Source organism: Amblyomma mixtum, chromosome 9 (genome assembly GCF_055824585.1).
Source record: "Amblyomma mixtum isolate Tamu chromosome 9, ASM5582458v1, whole genome shotgun sequence".
NCBI lineage: Eukaryota > Metazoa > Arthropoda > Arachnida > Ixodida > Ixodidae > Amblyomma > Amblyomma mixtum.
This window is the reverse complement of record NC_143020.1, coordinates 22,033,838-22,048,706: the sequence shown is the minus strand read 5'-3', so window position 1 is coordinate 22,048,706 and position 14,869 is coordinate 22,033,838. Positions and strand designations below refer to the sequence as shown.

At 43.9% G+C, this 14,869-nt stretch overlaps 1 protein-coding gene across 1 annotated transcript in view; it reads right to left on the bottom strand.

Moving 5' to 3' along the window:
* LOC149328475 (uncharacterized) overlaps positions 1-14,518 on the bottom strand; it is a 67,637-nt gene extending 53,119 nt beyond the window's left edge. Inside the window, exons 1-2 of the mRNA XM_089560602.1 lie at positions 14,397-14,518; positions 5,100-5,172 (exon numbers count right to left, since the gene is read on the bottom strand). Of these exons, the coding sequence (XP_089416728.1) occupies positions 5,100-5,161 (62 nt within the window). The 5' untranslated portion in view covers positions 5,162-5,172; positions 14,397-14,518. The remainder of the gene's footprint in view (positions 1-5,099; positions 5,173-14,396) is intronic.
* Between the last annotated feature and the right edge of the window lie 351 nt (positions 14,519-14,869).

The window sequence follows — 14,869 nt, the reverse complement described above, 5'->3', positions numbered from 1 at the left end:
TCAATTTTAATGTCTCGATATATTTCCTTTGGGAAATTACTTATCTCGAGAACCGAGACATTCATTTGTTAGTGTGTTCCCCAAGAAGTCCGTATTTAAGTTGTAGTACACACCACTTTTTTGCGGGAACGCTAAATGGATAAGCATGTTTTCCCCTCGCTATTTCTATGCATCAGACAATCAAGTACAGGCTATCGTCTTTGCGCCTACCGCTCCAGAACTTGTTTTGGAGTTCAAGCGTCTTATTACTTTCTAAGCCTGTCTGCATTTTTAATTTCACCGCCTAGATTCCCAGCTGATATGTAACAGATGTAATCGCAAACAATCTGAAATATTTCGTGTTCGTCCTGTCTCCTTTGTCTTTTTAAATCAACTTCATTTTGCTCGATAGCCAGCTGTCCGGAATATACTAATTGGTAATGAGGCTTTCCAATTCTTATAATATCGCTTGCCTGCTGATCGGACCTAGTTCATTATTGAGCTTAATTGGAATTCGTTCTCTCCGGGCATTAGTGAATATTTGCCTCGCCTTTTTTCGCTTAAAATTGATCACTTTCAATGCGATTTCCATTATGCTGCCAAAGGGTTCATCTCGATTTCGAGAGATCACCTTATATTCACTCACAAATGACTCAAATGTAACAGTTGTAATATATTTCACAGCGTCGTCCCCCTGTAAACATTTTCCCTCAGCATCTTGAATCCGTTCTTGTTTTATATCCTTTTATCCAGACAGCTTATGTGGTTCCAGAATTTTCTTGGCCCAACTTTATTTGCATCGCGAACTTTAGCCATCCAGGATCAGTGGACTACTTTATTTTACCCTGGACGTGCATCAGAGTTTCACTTGATATGAGCGCTACGGTGTGAACTCCTTCAGCTGCGGTACATGCACTGCCTGCGTCGAGTCTCCAAACACATGTGAGATTACCAGAATTTTTTGAGCCACAGTGCCTAGAAAATCGTGGTTTTAAAATCCTTCTAACCCCTACACCAATTACCAGTGGCCCTCAACGAAGCTCTGTACACAACTAGGCGCCTATGTGTTACGACAAAGCATTTGACTCACACACGCGCCGCAAATGCGTCTCGTATGGACCTTTATGCCGCATACCTCAAATGACACGCGAGACTCGTGCGTATACAGGTGCTCGAAGTGCATCGTATCAACTTACATCAACCTCCTGGTAAACGACCGCCCATGAGTGCCTCCTACAGAGTCGTGCATCCTTTGTGACGGACACGGAAAAAGCCACGAACAAGTGACTAACAAGTGTCGAACCAATGCATGAAAAAATGCACGTATCATCATTCACACAATTTCTCATTGTTTCTGTGTTCGTGTCCTCTTTCTTCCTGTAAACGCCGGCTAGCCAAACTGTCTGCCGTCAGGAGTTTGCAATGTGCTTGGATGTATGTTTAGTTGGAAGGTAACTATGGCCTTTTTCGCTTTGTTGAGTTGGCGCAATGCTACGTAGCGAATAACGCCCGGCATTTTCGTGGTAGAGTTCCGGGTTGAGTAAAAAATACGCGCGCAATTAGTGCGCGGCCAAGGAAGGAGTATGCGCAGTGAAAATTATAATATATACCAAGACGTTTCAATCCTTATTACAGTGCACATCAACACTCACAATATCAGTGGAAGTCCAGAGGTATATAGTTACCCTCCTAAAAACAGCAAATCACAACCTGACCTTACATTTTATCGTAGAATTTCAAAGTAGTGGAAAGGAAAGCGTGACTTGTCATACAAAAATAATAATACTGTCCTTTCCTATGGCAGAGGTGATATACTGACAGGCAATAAGGAAAACTGAAGCAGCCGTGGTATAGTGGCCAGTGTAGTGCGGTATAGACTTGCAGGATGGTCGCTCGACTGCGGTTGGTGCATGTTTTTAGTGCACTGCCAGTGCCTGCCAGTGTACTTGCCTGTGCACTTGCACAGCGGCCATTCCCTGCATTTAGGCCTTGTATGTTTGTGTGTTTTTCCGAAGGTCATTTTGTGGCAGGCTGCTTACCTGCCCATATTGTGCTGGGCAACAGGCCCAGGCATATACAAGGTGTTCAAAGTTAGACTTTACTGATTTTTCAAAACATGCGAAACTCCGTGCGCTAATGACGCTTTTGCTCCTCGGTAACCCGGCCAGGCGGACACAAATTGGGGTAATAATTGTCCGCATAAAATCAATAATCAGCTAAAAATTATTAATTAACTCTTCTGATGTAAGCATGTATATTTATATTAAGAAGTTGGGGCCATTTGCTTTTCAGGGCTATTCCATTTTGTACAATTTTAGTAACACACCTGTGCCCTGAGATACGAATGCCTAAAATTTCGTCCCAGTTCGTCCAATTACGCATCTCAGATCGTGGCTCTGGGCGTGAAGCACCTCCCTCGTGTGACGCAGCTGTTGCGTATAGCACTCTGCCTTGCAAGAGTGTACAGAGTCATTTTCCGCGAGTATCGCCATTGAAGGCTTCCTGGACATTAAATGCCAGGCTTTCCTGGAATGAAGACGTTCATCGAAGCGGTGCTTCACAATATATGGCTTTGTTTACGGTGTTTAACGTCGCAAAGCGACTCATGCTTAGAGGTACGGTGCAGTGGAGGGCTCTGGAAATTTTGACCACCTGGTGTTATTTAACATGCTCTGACATCGCACAGTACACGGCCATCTAGAATTTTGTCTTCATCGAAATTTGACAGCCCCGGCCAGGTCTAACCCGGGTCTTTCGGGCCAGCAGCCGAGCGTCATAACCACTGAGCCACTACGGCGGCTCGTCTCTCGTTTATTAATGAGAAAGCATTGCTAGGCTAGGTCGGCGAGGAGTGTGAACACAACATGATTGCAGAAGAGGTAGGATCAAGCGAATGGTAGTAATCTATAGAGTATGTTGTGAGGATGATGTGCAAAAAATTTGATGCAAATAGGATAAATATAGTTAATAATTAGAGCCAAGAATCTCAAAAACCTTCCAAATAGCGCGGACGTCCGTATAGTTAGCGGACTTGAAAACAGCCGTGGGCGGCAAAATAGCGGAAAAATAGGCAAATGAGTCGAGATAAAGTTTGAAATGAACTGAGATATGCTTGATCAGTGATAACGAGAAAAGTTTGGAATGGATAAATTAGTTAATTAATTAGAACAAAAATTCTTTGGACAGTATTGCCATTAAAGTATCGCCATTAAAGGCTTCCTGGCCATTAAAGGTCAGGCTGTCCTGGAACGAAGACGTTCATCGAAGCGGTGGTTCACAATATAAGGCTTGGTTTACGGTGTTTGGCGTCCCAAAGCCACTCACGCTTTGAGGAACGGTGTAGTGAAGGCCTCCGGAAATTTCGACCACCTGTGGTTATTTAACGTCCTCTAACATCGCACAGCACACGAGCCTCTAGAATTTAGACTCCGATGTAACTCGACCGCCGTGGCCCAGATCTAACCCGCGTCTTTCGGGTTCAATCCATAAAGGTGTGTGTGTGTGTGTGTGTGTGTGTGTGTGTGTGTGTGTGTGTGTGTGTGTGTGTGTGTGTGTGTGTGTGTGTGTGTGTGTGTGTGTGTGTGTGCGTGTGCGTGTGCGTGTGCGTGTGCGTGTGCGTGTGTGCGTGTGTGCGTGTTCTAATTGATTCGAAAAGGAGAAAAAAAACAACCACATGCCGCCGGTGGGAACAGAACCCAGCATGCTCATGCCCGCTGCACCTGGCTGCCACCAGGCGGTGCCTGGTACTGAGAATTCCGAAAATAAATACAAGCAAATAGGTTACACATGTGCAATGGGCGGTAAATCTCTGGACACAATTGCACATCATATACTCGGATATGACGGTACCTACCCGGATGTTCATGCAGGCACAGTGACTCTAACTGAAACTCGAGGGTTGAGATAACAACCGTCATGTCAATGAATCTGCGATGGACGTTTGCAAAAAGCGACTGGAATAATGGTGGCTCAAAACTACAGAGGTGACGAGATGTTCGGTGTAGAGGATTAAATAGTATGTCAAACATTGCCACCATATAAACCGAATAATAGCATCCTTAACGGGATGTAAAGAAAAAAGACGAGCATGGTGGCAAATGCAACCACCCCGTTTCGAACGGGGCGCTCCTGTCTTGCAAATGGAATACAATGGCGAAAGAAAACCTAGACCATAGCATCTACCATAGAGCATTGTATTTTATTTACAATGTCTATTCACCAACTGAATCAAACTAAAGTCTTGTTCATATTTTGCATCCATTCATTCATCAGAAATTGCACTTTGACCCTCTGACGCCATCCGGGACGTAAGAAATTAAGAGAATGACCGCGTTACTACAGAAAAGAACGTGATAGACGCCTAGTCTTAGCGATACTGCCTGGGAGCTGTGTTGACTTCGTGTTAATGATAACGAAGCGAACGATGACTTCAAGCTCCTCGTTGCGAGACCATTCACACATAATTCTGTCTTACTTCAAACTTCTCTTTATTTAAACCACAGCCGAAACAGGCGAGTAAAACTGAACAGAAGATTTCACTCCACCGAGTGGTTTGAATGTGAGTGTAGGCATTAAAACGGCGGGGAATATCTGCTTTCCTGGAGTGTAGTGTCACCAAGAAAGCCTATGTTAAACTCAGGTACCCTTGTCATAGCAGTAAGGCCACCCAAGCAGCATTTCTTAAGTTGCATACCGGCCGTTTTTTTTTTTTGCAGCAATTTTGCAGAACTGGATCCTTATTTTCTAGCGTAAATTGATTTAGCTTTAGGTATATATTTTGCGACGCTAGCCTAGAAATGTTTTCCGTGGAATGTGCGTCCAGTTTTTAAATTTTTACTGCACAGCCCACGAAGTTTTTCCTGTCATATTAAAGCTCAGAAGGTTGGTTTGGTTTGGTTTATGGGGTTTAAGATGTGTGTCCTTTTTACAAAATGTTATTTTGCTATGCTCAAATTATTTCCTTTAGCATCCTTGTTTATAGTTTCTCAGAATTCCTGCCATATGCCTTTTTGCTAGGACCACGCAGAAAAGTGTTGCCCAGTTTGGAATAAGTAAAATGAGATATTGACCCATCAGAAGACTATTAGACAGCCATTACATTCATTTGCCGCGCCGCTTACCTTAGTGTTAAGTCGCGTAGCACTTCGCCATTCTCGTCGGGATCGTCCGTCGTTCCAACCATGAAAACGGCAGCTACGGAGCGGAGAGAGCAAATGACCAAGTGAACAGTACGAAAGCTATTAGTCGCGACTTTCTCGCGCTTCTCTGAAAACCCTTGCATATTTTCCTGGGATTCTGCAAGATCAGCAGGCGCCCCAACACCAGGCACCAAACTTTCGAAACAGGTGACCATGATGTTACCACTATGGCTATTTGAATCTGCGAAATTTTCAGACTTTTCATTCCGTTACAGTGAGAGCTTTCGCTCAGCTGGATTGGCACTGGTGTTGCTTTGTGGGACATTTTTGTTTTTTATCATACAAGAAGCACTCAAAAAATTGATATTGTCACGTAATGGTGAGAGCAGTCCTGCGGTCAGGAAGAAAGCAAAAAGAGCTTCGAAAAGAAATTTTTTTATTGAACTGACTCGCGCCCAAAATATCTGAATGATTCGGCGGCGGTGACTGAACAAGCGTCGAAGGATATCGTCGAACAATTTCTCCCACTCTGAGCCGTAGTCGATTTAAAGCTAACAACGAACTTTCAAGATGCGGCGTGCGAAGTTACCACAGCAGTCTGGAACTACGTAGAATCGCTTAAACCTGGCTGTGATCTTTCGGGGTAAATGTAGTTGCATCTTACATCACAACGAAAGCGAAAAAGCTGCGTTTCGGCGGCATTAAGCATGAACAGATACACATTACAAGGCTCTGATGCATCACCACTCTTTTAAATAAGCGTCGGATGGATGCTTTACACTGAAAAGAATTGTGGGTGACAATAAGCACTGAGAATGCGAGAACACTAACTCGAATGCAAACACGGAGTCCTTTGACGCCCATAATTAGGCTTTCGTCGCACAACATCAACAATTTCTGGGCTTGCACGGCACCGCTGTAATGCTGTGTCTCCGTCGGGGGCCACTTCGTAGTCAAGCTCTCCAAGTCGACGGATCATCGTGTACTGTACGAAAGAGTGCCTCAGAAGCTTTTAGCCCAGACCGGGGTGTCGAATGGGCGTCCACATCTATACGTGGTCCCCCGGCTCGTATTCTGCGTGGCGTCGGAGCCGGTTTTAGCGCCAGGACCATAGTCAGCATGCCGTCGAGCGGAGTCGTATTTTCCCTGCTATGGGTGAGCGTAATCGGCGCCATCTGTGTGCTCTCTTGCATTACAGCATTGAAGGCGAAGATGACGGAAGGAACGGTGATGTGTCAAATCATGTTCGGCGTCTAAGCACATGGCAACTATGCCTACTATGGTCTTTTTCTAGCGCTCCGCTCCGCAAGATCGTTGGTCTGCTTATGATTGGGAGTCGTCCTCCGGTAGCTTATTTGACTATACAGCAACATGGCTTGCGACAGCTCCGCCGTGAACACTGACATTATTAACATGAAGAAACACATATAAAGAAATCGGACTTGAGTGGGAGTTTAATCTTTCTCTATATATTCACTTGTAAGACCAGGCACTTTTGCCACCTATGGACGAACCGCCGCAGACTTCACCAGTGTCCCTACTTCATACAAAGCAATTCTGGATAAAAGCACTTTTTAAAGGGAAGTAGCTTATGAGCGCCAGTTTCAGATACTTCGTAAGATTTTACTGCAGCTATTAACATTGAAGAGGTAAAAAACACCGAAATGACGATGGACAAGGACGAAGAAAGAACGAGGACAAGCGCTGCCTTTCCTTTCTTGTCTTTGTCCGTCGTCGCTGCGGTGTTTTTTACTTCTTCAATATGCACCAACTCGCTTAGTTTTCGGTTCTCCTGCCGATATTAATACAAACTGAGATCTCCCCTGAGCAGGCTTCATTTCTTTTGCTATCAGTCTTTTTTCTATCGTTAGAAGGGTTCCCCATTGGGTTTCCATATCCACCTTTCTCGGACAAAAATTTTGAATACTGGAATATTGTAAGGTATCGTTATGAAAATATTGAAGCCTGTTGTTCGTTTTTGTTATATATAGCCAGATCTTTATTTTAATGTGCTCCCACCGATAGTATCGAGAAGTTAACACTGCCATGGAAAACCAATCGGAGGCGCTTTTAACAATAGGAAATCAGTTAATAGAAAAAATACAATACTGTCCGGTGATCTGGGGATATATGAATTGCTATAATAAATGTTACATTATTTGAAAAAAACTGTGCTAAAAAGAGTTTTTCCATTGCAATATGCTTCTGTCCAGAATTCTTGGGTATGTATGGCAGTTTTAACACTGATACGAGCCATTCCAAAACTTAGTATTTTGCTGCGCATCGAAAAAAATGGACCATTACCTCTAATATTTCCGTAGCACCACCTAAACATGCCCAGTGTTCAAAATTTATGATATATAGCTGGACAAGTTGAGATTTAACGAAGACCTCAATTTTGCATTCACTTTCTCGTCGCACCGGAAATGCCTTCCGCGCATAGTTCACTTGAAGAAAGGAAAGAGGAAGAAGTTTGGCACGAGACCAAGTGAGTAGAGAGGCGAAATTTTACAGCCTAACTAGTTCATGCTCATGCTAACTAGTTCTACCACTGCCTCAATAGCTATCCTCCGGCCAGTGAGAACTACAGCCTGCAGATGCGCAGAATTTTGTGGCTCATGACATAGCGATGGTCCGCCACTATGCTCCTGGTCTCCCAGGCATGTTTGGCTGCACTTAAACCACCTGCGCCATTTGAGAACAGACTCATCACTTGGGCCACGGCCACCGCACACCGCCAAGAAGTCGACGTGAATCTTCGGGACACCGTGTCTTCATATACAGAAAGTAGATCAGTGCAAGTACTCCAGTTTTCCCGATGGATGCTGACATTTCTGTGTTGGCGCCTTCGCGCTTTTGCGCGCTCCTTTCAATTACAGAATTGCACTTCGGTGTGCTTATAAACGGAAATGCGAAAGCTTTACTTTTCGTCTCTTTCTATCTCCTTTTTTTCTGTTTATGTATATTATTTTTCCCAGTGTTTTATTTGAGTATTTCGTTTCCTTTTTATCTTTATGATTTTATTGTTTTAAATTGTTCTTTTTTTCTTTCTTTACTCTTTTCATTTTTGTTTCATTTAAGTTCATATATGTTGCTAATCAACTGTTGCTCTATCGACTTTTTCATTTTTTTAACCCAACTTATACTTGACAGTTATACTTGGCCATGCAACTTATGATTGCGAGTTCGTCAAGAAAGGCTTGCGCTTTAAACAATATATTCCACTTTAAGTATGAAGATGCGAAGTCATTCCATTCCTGTCGAGAACGAATATTTTAAATTTATGATGCTGATAATACGAAATTTATGAACGCGTCTCGTATTAATATTTGAATCGGTATTTTTTCTTTGTGCCGAGAAATGCCTGCAAGCTATTTGTTGCGTTTTCATTGCTTGCTCTACTGATGCTGTTTTTGCGTTACTTCTTGATCTGACATAGCCTTGTTACATTTTTTTCCCCGTTATCATTTCCTCGTCCACGGTGCTTTTACTCAGTTTCTTTGTTTTTTTCAGCGTCCTCTGGGTACACTGGGTTTCCAGCCTTGTTTTCTGAGTCTTTACTTTTTGTTCTTTACCTGAAAACCACACTCTTCGGTTTGTTTGCAATAGATAAGTTTCTTTGCCCAAAGTGGGCGGTAAGGTAACTTCTTTATACTTGTTCAAAAGTGACGCTGGGCACAAGCATATTTAAATCTTGGGGGTACTTTTTATTCTCGCATACGCCTGGCAATAAATATTTCTTTCCCACTTAACACCGAAGAAAACGCACATGGAGTTTCATGACCACAGACCTCTGGAGGACACTAAAAACTCCTGGAGGACGCATAATTCACCGAAAAACTTTTGTGAAGGTCCCCGGGAAATTAACTACAGACCCTCCTGACTTTTAAAAGCAGAACTAGGTTTTCTTTTTTCCCCCGAGATCAAAAACCTGCAAGTTACAATGCGATCATTTGCTCTCAACCCTTTTGTAACTCTCGATAAGTTGCCGAAAGTAGGAGTGTGAAACAAGTACGGATAGGAAGAAGGCATACACTCGGCAAAAACGAAAAATTAACTCATTTTAGAAACGCTGCAAAATATATTCCAGCAAAGTTTTGTAACGATTGTTTCCTTATTCCTCAAAGCTGCCGGCACGCGGCTTAATCGCTTTCTTGAATGATCCAGTGATCTCCCTCAGGTGCAACCGTTTTCAGCGTTATTCGAGGCGGTTGTGGCTGCTTTGCACGCCGTATCTGGGAAGTGCGTTCATCATCCTCATCAGCCTGACCTCGCCCACTGCAGCGCAAAGGCCTCTCCCATGTCTCCCCAATAAACCCTGTCCTTCGCAAGTTGCGGCCACCGTATCCCCGCAAACTTCTTAATCTCATCCGCCTACTTAACTTTTTGCCACCACCTTCTACGCTTGTCTTTTCTTGGGATCAACTCTGTTACCATTAACGAGCAGCGATTACCTTCCCTTTTCGTTATTGCCACAGCCACTGGACACAATTCTTTGCGGGCACAGGTCAGCTTTCATTTTCACTGCCACGTCAGTAGCCTCCTCTGTTGTCTAGGACTTTCTCACCACGGCATGACAGTATACAAGCCAGAAAAACCCCATCAACTCTCATTCCACTAAAATGGGCAAAAATGTAAAGAATGCGTTAGATAAATCTGATTAAAATGAGTGCTGGCTGTGATATGCCTAGCATGCATTCAGAAACACTTCTCAAAGTTTAGTTTTCTGTTCAGTTTACTTTCGGCTATTTTCAGTGAGGCTAGACCAACAGGTCGAGCGTGCAACCTTGTACTTCAACTATGAATAAATTAATGGTTTATGGTAATTTAACGTCCCATAGCGAATCAGACTATGAGGGACACCGTTGGTAAGGGCTCCAGAAATGTTTATTTTAGCTGCTGTTAAAAACTCCATTCGTGGCGAAAAAAACGCGGTTAGCGATGAGCGTTTGATAGGCTTCGTCACCCGTAGAAGTTGACAACATTTGCGGAGAGAGTTCATGCTCAATACAATGAAGTAAACTACATGACAGGGAAAACACTACGCGTGGTAAACACGGGAAAAGAAAAAAGCGAGATAAGTACATTTCAAAACGGTCATAAATACAGCGTAATGATTGAACAGTTCCCGAAGGGCAGAAAAGGACATTTTGTTTAGATTACTGTTCTAACATTTCGGCAGAATATACTTCAACATAGCAAAACGATAGTTGTACATCTGGTTATAACAAACATTTCATGCTGTCCTGTTGCATAGGGTGTGTTTTTTATGGTACAAGTGCGGTAATCTGAACGAACAAACGTAGCGTTTAAACAGGACAGAGAAAAATGAGGACAGAACGGGGCTACAACTTACAACTGAATGAAATCGATAAACGAAAGACACATCCCTTCTCGAGCAAAGACACGCATGCGCAAACTTGAAAGAATGACAAAACTGTGATAATCTAGAAAAATCCGGTAAAAGAAAATGAGAGGAAAATGCGAGGAATAGCCACCGGTCATGAAGACTGTTTACAAACATTAAGTGCGTCTTAGAAAGTTTCTTTCTTTTTCCATTAGATAAATAGACGGTGTGCTAATGCACGTGTCACTACCGCGTTGTGAAATTTCATGAGCTTACAAGATTTCCCTCGCCAATTGATCTTTACCCCTTCCTAAAATCTTCGTGCGGTTCAAAGAGGGAAAGCAACCTGGGCAGCTCTTGCAATGCTTTGGCAAGCTCTCATCAGTTTGCTGACGAAGCGAAGATGCGTGTTCACTCAGCCTCACGTTTAGGCATCTGCCCGTCTACCCAATGTACACACTTTCGCAGCCTAGAGGGATCTGATAGACAATATCTGTGGCGCATGAGACGTGCGGCTTCTTGTGTTTTGTGCTACACCCTGAATTCTTGACGCTCTCATGATCTGCCAGAGCGGAAAGCTTTGCAAGCTTGAGGGGAGCTGAAAATACCACATCAACACCAAATTTTGCTGCCACTCTCTTCAAGTTGTGCGAGAGCCTGTGTACATAGGGCATAACTTGAAACTTCCTTTTATGTTGTCCCGGTACATTTATCTTAGATAACTGGATGTTATCTACAAAGAACATTTCTACAAAGAACATTTCTATGTCCAGAAACGTGGGATTTGCATTGGCTCAAGTGTCGCCCCTGTGCTATGTGACATTTTTCTTGCCAAGTTTGGACGTTTGCTTCAGTCTCAGTTGAACGATGAGCGCGTTGTACGTGTCTTTAGATATGTAGATGATTTCCTTTGTTCTTCTTAACCTTTCGTCTAGAGATGACTTGAGTGTAGTTACAGACTCGATTTTAACCCGATTCAAAGGTATCATGAAGTCACTGAATTTTTCCATAGAACTTCCCGCTCACGATTCCATTCACTTTATAGATATTCACCTGTATTTTAATTCTGTTGGTCATTTTTGCTGGGCTTACGAGCCACGGTCCAAGAAAGCGCTACTACCTTACGACTCTTCTCATTCGAAGCTCATTAAGCGAGGCATAGCAGCCACATGTCTCAGGTCGGCGATCCTCAAGTCATGTCCGCACAAAGTTGGTAGCAGTTTTGACAACCAGGTTCAAAGACTTAAAGAAGCAGGCTTTCCTGGCGATGTTCTTGTGGCTGTCGCAGAAACGCTAAAGAAAAAGTTACACAAAGAAAGAGAACACATCCAGTTATCTAAGATAAATGTACCGGGACAACAGAAAAGGAAGTTTCAAGTTATGCCCTATGTACACAGGCTCTCGCACAACTTGAAGAGAGTGGCAGCAAAATTTGGTGTTGATGTGGTATTTTCAGCTCCCCTCAAGCTTGCAAAGCTTTCCGCTCTGGCAGATCATGAGAGCGTCAAGAATTCAGGGTGTAGCACAAAACACAAGAAGCCGCACGTCTCATGCGCCACAGATATTGTCTATCAGATCCCTCTAGGCTGCGAAAGTGTGTACATTGGGTAGACGGGCAGATGCCTAAACGTGAGGCTGAGTGAACACGCATCTTCGCTTCGTCAGCAAACTGATGAGCACTTGCCAAAGCATTGCAAGAGCTGCCCAGGTTGCTTTCCCTCTTTGAAACGCACGAAGATTTTAGGAAGGGGTAAAGATCAATTGGCGAGGGAAATCTTGGAAGCTCATGAAATTTCACAACGCGGTAGTGACACGTGCATTAGCACACCATCTATTTATCTAATGGAAAAAGAAAGAAACTTTCTAAGACGCACTTAATGTTGTAAACAGTCTTCATGACCGGTGGCTATTCCTCGCCTTTCCGTCTCATTTTCTTTTACCAGATTTTTCTAGATTATCACAGTTTTGTCATTCTTTCAAGTTTGCGCATGAGTGTCTTTGCTCTAGAAGGGATGTGTCTTTCGTTTATCGATTTCATTCAGTTGTAAGTTGTAGCCCCGTTCTGTCCTCGTTGACCCAAATATTTCACCCTCACTCTCCTATCGCTTACCACAACCAATTACACAGTGCTTACCAGTTGTCCTCCTCAACAGCGGTCTCCAAGAACAATACTAGGAATTCTGCCCAAGCGCTTCTAGTTCTCTTGGTTACCACCACGGGGAGCATTGCTTTGAGCATTCAAATATATCACGTTGTCATCATCCGGGAGGTAAGAAAAAGACTGACCCACTGGCTGCAGAACAGAACGTGAGAGGCCGCTAGATGAGCCTTACTGTCTTGGCCATGTACCGAATTCCTGGCAATACACTGTTTACAGCGAAACTCAAAGCTGTCGCTGAGAAGCACTTTACAAGACAGCATTTTTATAGCGTCACCTGTCAAGAGCCAGAATCTCCACTTCCCGACCTCTCCCGCAGCCTAGAAACGTTGCGGTTGTCCGCACAAATGACGCCATTCCATAGCAATGTCAATCGACACCTTATTATGGGTCGCGATAGATGCTCTTTAGACCTATTAATCCAGATCTCCTTTACCTGTAACATAGCGTTAGTGTGCTGACTCTGAGCAACAATGGTGTTCGGTACCGCTCAAACAAATTCTTTACACCTTGAAAGGTTTACAAAGCTCTCCCACAGTGTCCTAGGACTGACACCTTTCAGGGTTTCTAATAACGCTCTTACAGTATGTCTAAACAACAGCATGGTGGTAATGAACACGCTTACGCTGTTCATGGACACCGTAGGATCATAAGTCCGTCATGAACACCCGTAAATTGTTGGTTATACCCCTAAAAGGATGTGCGCCTTAGGGCATGAGCGCTCATCAAAAAGATTAAAATTTTTAGACTGCTTATATATCAAAAGTGAGGCTGACCTTCAGACCATATTACATGAACGCCCCTAAAAATCTCCTTTTCTCACTCTCATTACGAAGTCATGAGCAGCTCATCGAGCAGAAAATAAAGAGTGCCCAACCTTGTTTTCAACTGCACAAAACGAAAATCCTGTAGCATACTATTTGGACATGCAAGCGCAGCTTTAGTCAAAGCTCTCAAGGCCACAGGGTTTTCCTTCAGATGTACTGTGGAGCACTTAAAGGTGCACTGAAGAGGATTCTGAACATGTCTTTTTGCCGCGGGAACTCGATCCACACGTTCCTAGCATTCTTAGAAACAGTGACTTATTGCCCTGTGTGGCCGATTTCCCCAATTAAAACGAATTAACGTCCGGCTCCCACCTTTTTTTTTTAATTCTGCCTCGTACGGTGGGCGGAGTCGACCAACGCGTGGAGCGCCTTTCACCCAGTCCCGTGGAGGCTTTGCTTTCGCTTTATTTTGTTTTTTAGGTTTCCATGAATAAATAGTTTCATTCGCAGATAATATAGCCGCAAAATAAGCCCAAAGAAATAAAAATAAGCGCGGACTATTTGCTACTACGGACTACTACGTATTACTCCGCCGATGGCAGAGCGGCAAGCCGCCACGGGACTGGGTGAAAGGCGCTCTACGCGTTGGTCGACTCCGCCCACCGTACGAGGCAGAATTCAAAAAAAAAAAAGGCGGAAGCCGGACGTTAATTCGATTTAATTGGGAAAATCTGCCACACAGGGCAGTAAATCGCAGTTTCTAAGAAAGCTCGGAACGTGTAGATCGAGTTCCCGCGGCAAAAAGACAAGTCAGATTCCTCTTCAGTGCACCTTTAAGGTGTCTACGAAGCTATCAAGCTCCTCAGTGGTGAAGATGACAGTCCTCCTCGACCAGCAGATGCTTTGTCTTTTGTGGCCTCGTGTAATGGGCCTCACTGCAGGGCTGAAAAACAGACCCCGTGTTCTGAAAAATTCTGATGAACCCTCAGTCACTGCAGATTACTTACAGTCCCCTGCACCATCGTAATTGAAGTCGACGAGGCAGATAACCTGTTCCGTTGCAGCGTGCGCCTTTCCAGACACGCCATGCTCCCTGGACTCCAGGTCTCCTATGCGCACTCCGAAGTACGTCCACTCTGCACGGGTGCAACGTTTGATTTAAAACGATCGCCATGAAAGCAGCGTATGCTTCGCACGTGCTTTCAAACAACACTGAGAATAACTCCGTCCAAATGGTACTTTCAGAGAAACTTGGTTGTTGGGCTTTTTTTTGGGTGCAGCTGGCAACTGTTTTGTGGCGTTTATTTGCCAGCAAGTTAAGTTCTAAGTAAGAAGCAAAATATTTCAGAACCAAAAAGGCATACGATAGTATGGACGCAGGGACACGCGGGAGTAACAGAGAACCAAGAGGCGGACAGGATATCTCGAGGGTACACTTATTACCGAGCATCCAAAGTAGCCGACCACGAGGGGTACGAAC